The 15,391-nt window shown below is 44.5% G+C and overlaps 1 protein-coding gene across 2 annotated transcripts in view; it reads right to left on the reverse strand.

Annotated features, from left to right (window-relative positions):
* Positions 1–15,391, reverse strand: part of ANK3 (ankyrin 3) — a 204,911-nt gene that overhangs the window by 2,996 nt on the left and 186,524 nt on the right. The window contains exons 42-44 of one of the 2 annotated variants that reach the window (XM_075717237.1): positions 13,956–14,043; positions 11,538–11,916; positions 7,752–7,850 (exon numbers count right to left, since the gene is read on the reverse strand). In XM_075717237.1, coding sequence (XP_075573352.1) covers positions 7,752–7,850; positions 11,538–11,916; positions 13,956–14,043 — 566 coding nt within the window. The remainder of the gene's footprint in view (positions 1–7,751; positions 7,851–11,537; positions 11,917–13,955; positions 14,044–15,391) is intronic. The other variant, XM_075717238.1, reaches the window with a different exon arrangement.

The following is a 15,391-nucleotide window of genomic DNA, read 5'->3' on the forward strand; positions in this document are numbered from 1 at the left end:
ATTGCATATTCATATTTCATATAAAACAAATATAATCATAATGCAGCTGGCCTACATTTGAAAAATTTCCACATGTTAAATGAATTACCCTTTAAACAAACAAACAGAAAAATCCTTAAAACTTTTCTTCTCCCCTCACCCTCAGCCCACTATGGAAAAAACGGCAACTAGAGCGAGGAAGCAGAAAGAAACATTGTATAAAACATGTTATATCGATATTAACAACAAAATAATATTTGAAATGAGATTATTACAGCTCAGCATCAAGCTTTCATAGTGCTCCCACGTACTAAGCAGCACAGGGCAAATATAATTCCTATTTACTGCGGTCTATATGCTACATAGCTGTCTACGTAAGCTGCCGGTGCTGCTCTATAATGAACAAATATAGTGAGGTCTTTTTTTCTTTTTTTTAACTGCTTTCCCTACAAACACACCTTTTTCAATATGGACACTATAACATTAGGTTTGTACGCTATTTCTAAGCTCTAAACCAAATAAACCTTTCCCTTTGTTCACAAGCTATTTGCGGTCTTTTCTATAGCCAAGCTCCCCCACGTTGCTCGCCCCCGAGGGGCTGCGCAGGCAGAAGGCAGAGGGGAGCACTGAAGAGCAGAGCGCAGCTCTGCCGCTAACCGAGCCCCCGGGCAGCATCTGCCATTACCCAGAAGCGCAGAATTCTTGCTTATTTCCTAGTGAAAGCTGTATTGAAATCACCACTTGATAATTAAGTAATTAAACAGTTTTGGACGTGTTACGTGTCTTTTCCCCCACGCTTTCACAGGCTACATATAAACCGTAAAACTTGTTGAATTTTGATGCTTCAGGAAGCACCACGGAGAGAAAGGCAGGCTCCCCAGCCAGGCGGGCGTCACCGCGCAGGGACATCAGGACGAGCCCCTGCACCTGAGGACCTGTTGGAGCGGGCCCAGAGGAGGCCACAAAACTGATCAGAGGGACGGAGCACCTCTCCTACGAGGCCAGGCTGAGAGTTGGGGTTGTTCAGCCTGGAGAAGAGAAGGCTGCGGGGAGACCTGATTGCAGCCTTTCGGTACTTAAAGGGGGCCTACAGGAAGGATGGGGGCAATCTTTTTAGCAAGGCCTGTTGTGACAGGACAAGGAATAATGGATTCAAACTAAAGAAGAATAGATTTAGACTGGATATAAGGAAGAAATTTTTTACACTGAGGGTGGTGAAGCGCTGGCACAGGTTGCCCAGAGAGGCGGTGGAGGCCCCATCCCTGGGAACATCCCAGGCCAGGTTGGACGGGGCTCTGAGCACCCTGATCTGGTTAAAGCTGTCCCTGTCACTGCAGGGGGGTTGGGCTGGATGACCTCTAAAGGTCCCTTCCAACCCAAAGCATCCTGTGATTCTGTGACCCTGGGGCTGAAGGGCCCTAGCTGAGGTCGCCAGGCCTGGGAGTGCGGCATCCCCCCAAGAAGCACAGCAGAACAAATGGCTGCTGAAGCCTTCAGATGGAGCCTGGGCCGGGCCCGTAGGATTCGTTCCCTGGAAGGACCCTGCTGAGGGGTCGTGGGAAGGGGAAACGACACACCTGCGCAGGCACCCCGGGCAGGCCGTGTGCGGGAGGAGGGGAGTAAGATGCTGGCCCCCCAGTGAGCGGGCCCCCCGCGACAGCAGCCGCCTCCTTCCTTTCTCATGGGCGAGACAGCAGAAACGAGAACAGCACGGGGACTGCTGCTGCGGCAGGGGGGCGATGACTGGGTAAAGGTTTTGGGAACTGAAACCCGTGGGGTTTCCTAGCCACAACGAAACGGGGGAAATACTGATTCTGGAGACTTAATGCTTTAATCAGAAGCATAGCAGATGGAGAACTAGCTGCACAGTCTCTTTCCTGGCCTCCCACCCGTGGGCTCAGAGGGTGCCCTAAGGGACAGGGGGGAACCCTGGCCCAGATGTCCCTCCCACCCCATGGAGCAGAGGTATGGAGAGGTTCCCTCTCATGAATAGGATCTCCAAAGCCACTACAATAAAACCCATGAAAACCAGAAATAAACCATGGCCAGCAGCAAGGCCACCGGGCTACCTGGCACGCCAATACTGCTTGAGCGTACTGGTCCTTTGACTCTTCACTGCTGCTATGAGCAAGGTTATTCCTTAAAACAAGGCAGTAAGAATTACCGTGCTCAGCTTTATAATGAAAAATGTATTGATGCACTGAAAGATGTCTCCTGGAAGAAAAGGCAGTTTTAAAGGTATTGTGGATCTTGGTTTTTAATTAGCTACGTGCTCCTTTAAGCACAGTTTAAGGATAAATGCTGTAAATACTCAGCAGTCAGCACACATGAAATCCAGCTTTCACAATTCTCTTGCTGGTGGGTAGTTAAACAAATTGCAGGAGGGCTCACAACTGGCAGGAGGCAGATCTGATTTACTGATGTTTCTAATCCCAGCAGTTATAAAGACGGATGTTTGCTAGGAAAAAAACCCCTTACCCACTGGCAGTTTTACTTTGTCAGATCTCAAGCCAGCTTTGGGTTAGAATGGCACATTGGATGACCTTGTCAACAAAAGCTGTTTTTAAACACAAAGCTGGTGCATCTGTGTCAGAGCTAAAGAATAAAATTCCTTCTGCTGCATCATAGTTATGTGGGCTTCATTTTACCCTTGACCAGTCGAAATCACTGTCACAATACCAAGAGCTTTAGAAAGGCAGGGAGAAAACGTAATACCACGATTACTGGAAGCTCGGTTATATCCCTGGGACTAAACCATACAAAGGCTGTAGTCTGCAAGCCTCAGCCCCAGAACATGCCAGGAAGCTTTGCAAAGCAGAGTGCTTTAATGTCACCCTGCTCACTGGAGCGTGGTCCTGCCAAAACCAGCTGGTATCCTCTCTCTGCTGCTCTCCAGGGCAGGAGAAGCAAAGAGCCGCTTCCTCAAAGTCTTCAGCCAGCTCCGCTGATTTTCTTTACAGTTATTTGCAGATTATGGGTGTTCCCAGGGACCTCCAGATAAATGGAGTTCTACAGTTGGTGCTGCAGTATTGTGCCAAAGTTCACTGCAGATTTGTCAGGGCTCCGGTTTTCTTTCATGTTTGTTTTGTTACTAGAGGGATAATAGTCCCTTTTATTCCTCCTATACATCTAGTGTTGTTATAACAGTGGAGAAAAAAAAGGTGTGGCTGGATGTCTCTTACCCAGACAGATAAAAAGGAATTTAAAAGCAGACGGAAATAAGCAAGATGGAAAGATTCTAAATATTTAATTTCACCAAAGACCAGGGGCAATGCTGCAACGGCAACAGGAGCTGTACAGAGCACTCAGACCTCTTCCCTTACTGGCCTAAGCCACCATCAAGACATAATCCTTTCAGTCTCAAGATCGCATTCTTGTAACACATAAACAGCAGCTGCGCCTCGCTCTCCTTGGGGGTCTCAAGCTTCTGTGGCAGCGGCAGCAGAAACAAACATCTTTCATTAAGGTCATTTTCATTAGTGAGTTCTGCCTACTCAGGGGGACCTGGTTAATCAGATGCCACGACTCTCTGCCTGCGCCTTAGGGGGGGAAAAAAAAAACCCAGCAAACCAACAGGCAAGCCAAGACGACCGGAAAGGAAATGGTGCCGCAAATGGTGCCATGTATAGTCCAACTGAGAGCTGGGTCACAGGTCTGTTGCTTGTTGCGTGGAGGACAACATGATGAACAGACCTTGTAAGAGCACTTGTGCTCTGTGATTTAATTTACCTCTGTGTGATCTTACTGAGGCCGGCAGCTCCGACCCTGCCCGTCCCTCCGGGGGCGAGACGGGGTGAGGGCACTTACAGCGCGGAGCAATTCTGCAGCTCTCCCAGCCTGGCAAGGACTGCAGCGGAGAGGCTGCGCCCAGCTGAGTACACAAATGGAAACACTTCCCACATGCCTTACGTGGGGCACAGGCCCTTAATTCTTCTCACCTACAGGATGGCCACATTTTCACTTTCCATAAATAAGTTTCCTCTGAATAGTAAGATCATGAAAGCTGCTGGTTCTAGTTTTGACTGACTGCTGCTCAGGCTCCCATGCCACTCCCCCAGTGCAGGCTGAACTGCAGTCACTAATGGGGGGGGCATTTCATGGGCAAAAGGCACGGAAAGAGACAAATAAATCTTTAATATGAATTACCAAGAAATAACAAAAGTACAAGACACAAAATGACATCAGATTTGAATAACCCCTGCTTAGAAATCTATTTTATTTTCCATTACAAAATTCTACCATAAACCTTCTGGCAAGAATTCTACTAAGCAGTTTTTGCCAAAAATTTGTACCCATGAAAGATTTAACAACCTCTAAAAAAGCATGAAAAATTAGACACTGATTTCTGTCATGACTGAATAAAAGGAGCTTTGGATCAGGCTCTGAATGTGCACATTGTGGCAGCACTCTTATTTTTGCCCTTGTGTGCTAATTGCTCGCATTCCTGTGCTACCATAAAACCCCGTTTCTTTTGCAATACCCCGTCCCATCAATCCGCCATGTGAACAGAAGAGGGGAAAGGAAGCAAAAACAAAAACATCTGCGCTACCTTGAGGTTAGAATACGATCCTATTACATGTGGAAATGGGCATCAGTCCTTGCTTGTCTGGTTTTATGGGCTCAGCCCTCTGAAGTGCTAAATCCCATGGGAATGTGCTCCGGAGTGCTGAACACTTGACAGGACTCAGCTCTCGGACTGCTGGGAAAATACCTCCGGGGGAGAGAAAAGCCTTTCTCCATATTTGGGCCAGGACAGAGAACTAAGGTAGCAGTTAAACGGAAATAACAGTGTTAGCAATAATGCAGAATGGCACTGAAAGGCACAACAAGTTGGGAAAGAAGAACAAAGCTAATGAAGCAATTCAGCCCCGACAGGAGCTGTGGAGGCACACAGCAAAGCCTTTTTTCCACAGGACTCAATTTATCCTCAAGGTTTCGGCATTACCAAACTTTATCCCTGCAGGCTACGTGAGTACCTCTGTTGCTTTTAATGCAACACGCGGGCAGGAATGAGTATACGCTACGGTAAAACGACGCAGCTCCCACGTGCAGCTCTGCCCACCAGAGCCTCCACACGCACCCTCGCCCCCTCCCCGCCGCTGGCACGAGCCGGCAGAGCGGTCTGACGGCGCGGGCGCAGCACTGCCAGCCATTTATGAAGCCTGCGCCCAGGTTTTTCAGATGTTCAAACCAGTTTTTATGCCGGAGAATGCAAACTCAACAAAGATTTCTAGGGCTGGTTCCTAAGTAACCATAACGTAAGACAATATAGGGTGAGTACTCCCATGGTCCAAGCGTGACTGCGGAAAAGCACCGGGGCATTTCATTGTCAGCGCGTGGCAGGCTCGCTGCCTGGGGGATGGGAGAGCTGGAGGGAAACCGTCCCTGCCTCCTACCCTGCATCGCCCCGTAACAACCACTTGGCTGGCCGGGAGGGTGAGGAAACGCGGGAGCAGAAGGAGAGCCCGACTCCCCTCTCGCCACTGCTCCACGCGAGCGATGCCAGCCCCGCTCAGTGCAAGCTCAGAGAGGGGCGCCGGCGGCGGGCACAGCACCCGCTCGCCGGGCACTCAGGCGCCGCTCCCGACCACCGCTCGGGGTCCTGCGGCGTTAACACAGGAGTTATTTTTACTCCGCGGGCTGAGAGCGTTGCTCCGTGCCTCCGAGCACTGCATCCTGAGACCTCTTCCCTGAACGAGGAGCTGTTCCTCAGCTTGCGCGTGCCCTCGCAGTGATTTCAGTTCACCCAAACTGAACCTCTGCTCCCAGGAATGTGCAGAAATTAAAGTCCAAATCCCTACCAATGTTAAAGCTCAGTTCTTCCATTTCATACCACCATTTCATGAACTTTACATGAGAAAAATATACCTATTGAAATGGTTGTTTCCACTATCAAACTCTTTCTCTAAAAGGCCTGATGATTGCTGCTTTGAAAGTGTTCTGTTTTAAGCTTGTCTTGAGGTGCAGAGTGGGGGATAAAAAAGAAGCTATAAAACATCAGAAAATGACAGAAGTATCACATGTATTTTCTAATCAAGAGACAGGTACAGCTCTAATCCAATTGAGATCAGACACGTTCCCAACAGAGCAGGTTCAGCCGCCTCCACTCACCGTGCACACCCTCCCGACTGCTTCTGCACGAGCTGCAGATTACACCACTATATACGCTGCTTTACTGTTGCTCTGTTAAAAATTCAACCCCAAATTATACCACCACGTTTAAAAACAATTTTCAGTGCCTTTCTCTAAACACAGTGGATGTACTTGGAAAGCAAGTGAAGGCTGCCTTTTACATACTTTCCCTTTTCTACTCCGACATTTCCTGACTCCAAACCAGTGGACGCTAAAATAGTTCAGACACAAATTGGGTGGGGGACCTCAGCCGCAGGCCAACTATGCAGCCTTTAAAACCTCCAGCACGCAGATAGTTTATGTCTTACCAGAAACGCTCTTACAGCATTTGAGGGTCTGTAACCGCCCACAGGCTGCCTGCCCCATTTGAAAACAGAAACCGCATTCCTATTTCTGACCAGTCACATCTTATCTGCAGAGGGAACTACCGATGCAGGGTTATACCCCGACATGCCCAGGGCCTCTCACGGAAGGCAGCAGGTTCCACCCGTAAAGATGAGGTACTGGACAAAACACGCACTTCTACTGAGCTGATTTTTGCAATTCCTGCCTTGTCCCAAACAGAAGCACAACTGGCATACTGAAGTAGTTCGGGTGAAGACGGTCAGAAATGCCATCCTGCCTTTTCCGAAAGTGTCTGTATCTTGGACAGACCAGTAGCTGTGCAGAGCAGCCCATGTGCCCCCCACATCATGCAACAGGCGCAGTGCCTGTGCGCGCTCTTCTCCACAAAGCACGCAGATAGCAGCAATACAGGTATTCGCCATCAGTGTCACACATCATTCCTAAAGTAACAACTACATCTCAGGCAAACTCAGCTAGTGCTGTAATAGCACTATGGTGGCTGGCTGCCTTTTTCATGGCTTGACCACATCATTTTCTAATAAGAATCTAATAAATCCTGGGGGATTAGCATAATGGTTTCCAATGCAGAATTATTTTCTTATGGTACATGCTGCAGGCAAATAATGCCATACTACATGACCATACAACAAAAAATATGAGGGCAAATGCAATTATTTATATGACTATGCCATTGTTATCAGTATATAAAGTATATTGTGCTGTAAATAAGGGCCGTCTGTAAATAAATATACTAAATAAAGCCTACTGAAAGCAATGCAAAGACTCTCATTATCGTTGGTAGGTTTTAAATCAGGATCACCTGCTGTTTTGAGGAGGTTTTCCAGAACACATTAAGCACTTATGACCACAAGTTTCAACCAGAGTGCACGGCTCATAGTCTCCTATATCCCACTCATGTACACTCCTGCAATTTCAAATTTTTTTTAAGAAAATAGAAAAAAAGAAAGAAATTGTCACCCATATCTGTCTGCAATTCATTTTGCTCTACATCAGACCAACACACTGCATCTAGCTGTAGTCTTTAAGATGCCATGCAAAACAGTGGCAGTGAAGGACACAACATGCCATGCAGCACAGTTGTTTTCCAGCAGAAGACAACCGTAAACCTCTGGGTTAAGCAAGGAAAGACCACCTAGCACTCAGTTATAAATACATACTGGCAATGGAAAGCACACTACCAGAGGGACTCCAGTATGCAAAACTGATACTCTGACACAGCAGTCCAAACCCACGTCCATGCCAGCATCGCCTCAGGAATGCAAATCACAAAATACCTTCAGAATCAACCGCCGTCGATAAACTCTTGTAGTAATTCTCTGCTCTTCATCTGAGCTCGAATCACTCTCAATCTCACTGTCACTGTCACTACATTCCTAATAAATGCAGTTTTAGTACATTTGAACAGCACATTTGCAAGACAGAACATGCTGATCAGGACGAGGGGAAGAAAACAGAGGTTATCATGGACAGTGTTTTTCCTGTCTCTACTATGTACATAATGACTCGCAGTTTTGCTCTTGAAGTATATGGTGGGGGGAGGCCTTTCTGCTCCTTGGCATGCTGTAGCTTGATAAGTATAGCAGGGATGGAATATCTCAGCAGTTCTTAAGTCTTAGAAATTGGTATTTGGAATGCATCTGACCTGCGGAATTTTTAAATCTTACATAGTTGTTAAAAAATTTGTGTACAAAAAAACCTTGTCACTACTGCTTGCTTTTTTCTCCTCAAAAATTAATGTTTCAAACAAGTTGTACGGATTCAGAAGGTATGGGAGTGAATTCCCTCATAAAGAAAGACAACAGTCACACAGAAAGATTCAGTGGAGCACCCCCACAAAGAAGATTACAAATCAGCATTTTGAAGAACTTCTCCGTGCAAATGGCTTTCCTGCTCAGTATTTATCTGCTTTTAAGTAGCAATATTGTAGTGTGAAGTACAATCATTCTGCATTTTTTAAGAAGGGACTGGTAGACATCAGCTCAGGGCAAGGGGGAACAGCCTGATGCTGGTCTCAGCCTGGTGCCGGGAGGTGCCACAGCCGCATGCAGGCGTCTGCTCCGTCCTGGCACCCTCCGAGAGCCCCAGTGTTTTCCCCTCCAAAACCCAAGGAACTCCTCGGCTTTGGGGCTAAGCAGCTCTGTGTGCATACGCCTAGTGAAGGGCTTTATACCTACCTGTGTGATGGACACAGGGCAGAGGCCCTTCTCACAAAACTGTTTGGCTGAACCAACCTTTTTCTGAATAGAGAAAGTTGAAAATTTTCTCTGTAATTACTCAATGACAGCCCCAAACTGATTTTAAAGTCATGAAGAGCGGAGATTGCTAACTGCATTTCTGTTTCTCTTTTTGAATCTGGCCCAAGACATCCCAAACAAGAAGCATTTCTCAGAAATGATGTGTAAAGTAAGAGTAGGCATAGGTGGGTGGAGGAGAAAAAGGACTATATAACAAAAAGCAGTTAGGGCAGGATGACAGTATTCATCTGCATGTCAAGTCTCCTGCTGTCCTCTGACACTAGCCAAATATATATACAAAAAAAATTATAAGCCAACCCTATCCTGAAAAAGTAAGAAGAGGCAGAAGATTCCCAGAGGGCATGAATGTTTTGGAGGAAGAGTTATTACTAATAAGCAGCTTAAAGTGGTTTATTTGTGTTGGAATTCTGACACCGACAGTCACCTCAACCATGCATTGGACATCACCCTCTTTGGGATAACAGAGGAAGTGTGCTGTGCTCCTCTCATTAAAACCATTACTGGAATCTGATGCTTGAGCATTTGTAGAGAACTGTATGGCCTACACTGTCACTGCACTGCTTTTGTAAGCTTTTGGGCATTTATGCGGGCTTGGGATGAGACCGACAATTAGTTTCATCCACGTCACCAGGCAGCAGCCCAATATCAATTGTCTGAGTTTATCTCTTGTTGCAAACTGTGTGCCAAAACACTGACGCAGCCCTCACCCTGCAGGTAGATGACTATTGCTTCCTAGCTCTTTCCCAATGGGTCATAGAAAAAATCTCTTTGGGAAGTAATTTTATTTTGCTTTCCCTTTCTTTCCATAGAAATAAATCTGTTTCTACCATACTTTTCTCTTTATGAAGCATTTCTGAAGAACGCCTTGCAGGAAGACTGCAGTTGAAATTCTCTTTCTGTTTTCATGACAGCACATGAAGTGTCTCACCACAAATTGGACTGTGTTAGTAATTAAACAACTGACTTCAGATTAGGTTAGATTAGAAGATATTCTTGAAGAAATATCAACAAGGTATTAGAAGCAATTCTTGTCACTCTAACAAATGGTTACCCATCCAGGCTTTGTGAGAGACCCACGTTTAGAAATCACACTATTTTCTGATATCACTGTATTCAAAGATCATGTCTATAAAAAGACTTGTTATTTAGAAGATAAGATTATCACCCTTTACCAATAAAGCAAAAGTAGTGCAAAAAGCACATGCTTATTCTTCCCAATCCAGACGGGATATCCAAAAGTAAAGGGAACACAAACGTGGATGATGACTTATCTTCTTCCTGATGGGAATCCAGAGGGGGAAGCGCAGCACTGTTGCACACCCTTAGAACAGTACAGCGTGCATCCACGCTTGTCCCTGCGTTTAAATTGAGCATAATAATATCAGCCCAAGGTCTGAGCCAAAGCCTATGGACACTAAAGGAACTGCCATCTGCCTTTAACTGCCTTTGCAGAAGGCTCTTACTTACATTTTTTTAAAGTATTCCAGTAATTAGTGAACATTAGGAAAGATCTTTGCTGCTTCAACTGTGTCACGAACTAATAACAAGATAATAACAATCATATGCTGCGTAACTGCTGAGACTGATTATGTTACCATCTAATAAAAGAACTCTTGGTTGTATAATCAAAAGAATAGTTTAAAATGAACTAATTTAAACCTGAATAACTTATTGCAGCCTACCACAGCCAACACTTTGATTGTGCTACAATAAAAAAACAGCTGTATCATGTATAAGCAGTTCTACTGAAACACCTCGCTTCCAGAAGTTACAGTCTCCTCCTGTATTACGCCCAGGAAAAGACAATCTCAGCAGAGAGAGGAATGTAGAAGAAACTCTGCAATTCCCTCTTTCGCCCTGGTTCCCTGCCGGCCCTGTGGTCTATTCCGTGGCAGCCCTCCCGCTGCTGGGGTGCGAGATGCACACAGCGACTGGGCTATAAAGCCATTCTTTGAATCAACTTTACTTTTAAGCTTCTGGGAAATAAACATAAGCAACTGAGAAAGCTATTAAAATCTTCATCATCAGAAAACAACTTATAACTGAGGTTCTGCAGTTAAGGCTGTGCAAGCTTGGGCAAGGCAGAAACAAAGGGGAGCCCCTCCGCAGTATTTTAAGAAAGAGCCACCACCTGGAAAAGAGCTTTACACATTCGGAAATCTTTTGATTCCTCTTGGCTGGATGCGCTTTGGAGTCGGGATGAATCAGGCCGTGAAACAAAAAACATAAGGAGGAGATTAAATATTACCCGAAATTTATTTTCCTGCAAATTAACAGAGTAAAAAAAAAAAAAAAATGCCAGGGGTGTTGGGGACAAGGAGCAGGACAGGGGCCGAAGAGTCCCTATCTCTCTTTGCTCACTTCGGTGTCACAAAAAGAGGGCAAACCAGTGGCATCACCGTAACTGGAAACAGATGGAGGACAGCTGAGCTGTGTGGCACTGTTTGCACAGGTGGTACGTCAGGGCAGGAAAGGGGCCTGTTCCCCAGCGATGCGGGACAGTGAGCCCAGAAGCCGCTCTAACCTCTTCCAGGGCTCAGGGCCAGTCAGGCAGAGGATTATGCAGCCCTGCTTGGCTCCTCTGCCTGCCCCGACTCCACCTCATTCTGTTCACACCACAGAATAGAAATTTCCACTAACTTCCATTTCTCTTAATTCAGCGATAAACAGAAAAGGCATAAAGAAGGATAAAAAAAGAAAAACCCTGTCACAAACAACATTACAAGTCTTAACAAAAAACTGTGTCAAGCAATATGTCAAGCAGTAAGGACTCCTCACAGTTAATGATTACAGGACATACTGTACCTTCTGTTCAGACATTACTGCTCCCTCCTCCTCTTGGATGCTTGTTCTTGGCTTGCCATCCTCAGAAGCACTCCAGCTCATCTTCTTCACACTGACAGGCACAGATGTTTTGTTGCCTTCTGTTGTTGGCTTGCTAGTCTCTTCCAAAGATTTCTGATATGCTGTTGATGATAACGTTTGCTCATCAGTAGCAGCTGAAATTTGTGGCTTTGTTTTCAGGGTTTCTTTGTCACTCTGTTTTCCCACATCATTTAAAGATTCCTGGATGTAGGATTTAGTTTTCGCCTCTGCTGTGGATTCGGATAGGCTTCCATTTGTTTCTGGCTTCCCCGCTTCTCCTTTGACATATGAGGCAACAGAATCCCTACATTGGTCCGAGCTGCAAGAAAAAAAGAATAGACAGCCAGTCAGCGCTTAAATCACACGCAGAAGGGCAAAGCACCTTTTACTGAGCCTTCGTTCTTAGCACATACATTTCAGACAGCGAAAAGTAAAATTTTAAATTCAGCTTGCAAACATCAATCTATTTAAGAGCCTTGTCTTCTGCATCATGGCATCTCTTCAGAAGCAACGAGAATATGGTGAACACTGGAAACAAGGCCAAATGTTTTATGTTAATGCCCTTCCACTTGGAGGGAGGGAAGGAAAAAAAGAGAAAGAAAAATAAACAAAACCTACCATTTCCCTTGTATAATCACAAGATAAATCCCCGAGGCACTAATTCTTTAACCTGCTCTCTAACCAAGGAGGTGATGAAAGTATCTGTTACCGTGCAATTACCAGTAACGATCAAATAATTAATGTTATTTTTCCCCCTAACTACAGTATCTTATCCAGGTAAGTCATGCCTTTTTGAAAAGTATTGGTTTAAAAATAAATCCTTAGACAGTGTGGAGTTTCAATAATACACAAAGCCAAAGGCAAGGAAGGTTACTCCACAATAGAAAGCTGACCAAAATTTTGCCTCGGATTACCTACGGACAGGTTTAACCTGCACTTCCAATGCACGGTTTTCTTCTCTTTTGCATTTTTCTTGCTTTCAGATAAGCACTACGACAGTACACATGAAAACACTATAACTATTTGCTGGCAAAACTCTTATAAAAGACAGCAAATTGAATTCATCTAGTTAGAAACGGATATGTTATCTTCTTAAGGAAGCCCTTTTACTTCTAGAAGTGATCTATTTTACTAATCTAACACAATATAAAAAGCAGAATAACAATGCTTGCTTAACAGAACAGAAGTCACATCAGGAGTAGATCAAGTGCTTTACAGTCCTGGAAGACAATCAGTTTGCTGAAATCAATGGCTAAATTCCCACTGGATTCACTAACAGAGTATCTAATGCTACCTGGAACCTTAAAACATCCTGAGTCAAAGCTGCAAAGGATGTAAAATGCTGACAGAGAAATGATCGCTCTGCAGATAATCATTCTCTGCTGATTTACAGCTCATGCAGACCTGGCTCCTTCAATTAGTAATCATGGGAGCCACATTCAAAACAAAGGCAGGCAGGAGCTCTTCACCCAGTGGGTACCAGTAAGGCTGCACATGCCAACACATATTGTGAATGTTGAAAGCTTAAGTAGGTCCAAGGGGAGGCTGGAAAAGCTCATGCAAGAGAAATGCATCGAGGACAAATATGTAGAAAGCATCCATCTCAGCAGGTCATTACGCTGAAAGCGAGCGGAGCCTGGGAAAGTACTGGAGGAAAACAGTGTGTACGTCCACTCTCCTCCTCCCCCGAGCATCCTCTGCAGTCACTGCTGGGAGGCAACATACGGGGCTAGATGGATTTGGTACCACCATTCTTACCTTCTTATGCCTTGTAACTCATCTCTTTCAAAGTCTAGTAAATCAGCATGACATAACACGCTTGAAGTAAGTGTTATAAAAACAATTTAAAAATTGGCTTATGGAAAAAGTAACGACTATCTGAGCGAAGGCAAAGAGAGGCAATGAAAGGATGACTGCTAAAAAGGTGCTCGAAAAATGAGAGTAATGTAGTATCCTGGTTTGGGATAATGTGCGTTTTATAGTCCTCAATTCCAGTTACATCTATGCATCACTTATATTAATTAAAAATGGAAATACACAAGATAAAGAACACGAAAAGTAGTATTATCCTCCAAACATAATATAAACTAACTCTGAAATACCTGTATTAAGAATGAAACCTGATAAATATACATTTTTAAAGACAAATATGTCTGAGGCCAAATCGAGTCAACCATTATTTTTTCTTTTAAATATGTGTGTGTATATATACATATACACATATATACATATCCTCATAGAGTAGCAGAAGAGCAGCCTCAGCACTGCTCCTGGAGGTAAAAGCAGCATGGGGAGGCTTGCTTACACACAGACACACACACACATAAACACACACTCTCTTTCTTCAAAGATCCTCACCTATCATCCAAGCGATCTAGCAGGCTACCACCTATTCTGCGTCCCGACGTCAGTGGCTCGGTGACACTTGACGAGTCAGGCTGCCAACCTGTAATTGAAGACATTTCGTGTTCTGCTTGTTGAACACCTTTAAGAATTGACCATATTCTTTCTTCCGTCATCTCCTCAGACTCAGCTCCTTCTTGCAGATGAATGTCCTCAAACAGAAATTTACGCTTTTCTTCCGTCACCTCCTCATCAGTACCAGACTTTTCTCTCTCAGGCTGTTCAGTCCTCACTCCTGTTTTACTAGTCTCTTCACTCTGACTTTGTTTAGCATCTTTTGATATCCCGCCATAACTACCAAGATACCGCGGAAAATCCTTAAGGTCCACTTCCTCCAACTCGCTCTCACCTATGGAATTATCTTTAGGTGTTCCTTCTCTAGGCACTGAGAAATCGAGTTTGCTGTCGTCCAGTGAAGTGTCTTCTTCAGTCACCACTGGCGGTGCTGCTGCTGTACCATCTACTTGTCCCTGGGAGGTCACTAACACGTCACTCAGTCTACTGGGAGTTCTAAGGGGTGACTCTAGGCTAGAGGTGTCGCTAAAGAAATCGTCCTGATGGAAAGGGGTGGGCGGCACGAAGCGCAACCCAGTGGGAGTTTCCAGTTCCACTTGAATGGTGGGATAACCTAAGGAAGACAGCACATTTGGACTGACTGGGATGAAGCATGGAGCAACAAATAAGCAAATGTCAAATGATTCAAGAATTACTTAAAGTATGAAACATATGAGGAGGTACAGGTGTGTAAGAACACATGCAGTTCTGATAGAGTTCTTTACTTTGTCCTAAACAGATGGAACAAAAAATGAGTATTGCCAGTGAACAGTACAGTGAAGCCAGTACTTTTGACTATTTTGTATATACTCTGTAAAGATTTCAGCAATTGCTTTTGCAGCCATTTTAACATTTTCAAGCTACAGCAGATTGTCTTATGAGCATGCAATAAATCAAATGTGGACAAGGGTGGTTGTCCCTTTATATCCAATACAATCTCTTGCAGCCATATTGTGTAAATCTCTCTTTCCCAGTTTTTATTTTTTTAAATTTGGAAGTTTAATAAATACATTTTAAAGACAGAAGTAGATCATAACATAGGACAGCCACTTTTCTGTCAGTAGGTATTATTTCTAAAACAGGTCCACATTTTTAATATACTTTATATAAAAATATACAATACCAGCAACACAATGCTACTAATACATATCTCCAATTTAACCATAGGAGCCACAAAGAATGGAATAGTTAAAGAATGAGGAACAGAAATGGATCCTAACGAGGATGCTAAAGAATAGTAAATCTAAATACACAGCAGGATAAAAAAACTAAAAAAGGAAGTTAACAAAGGGATAAGAGAACACAAACACAATAAGGGAGAACTATATGAATATTTC

Source organism: Pelecanus crispus, chromosome 10 (genome assembly GCF_030463565.1).
Source record: "Pelecanus crispus isolate bPelCri1 chromosome 10, bPelCri1.pri, whole genome shotgun sequence".
Classification (NCBI taxonomy): Eukaryota; Metazoa; Chordata; class Aves; order Pelecaniformes; family Pelecanidae; genus Pelecanus; species Pelecanus crispus.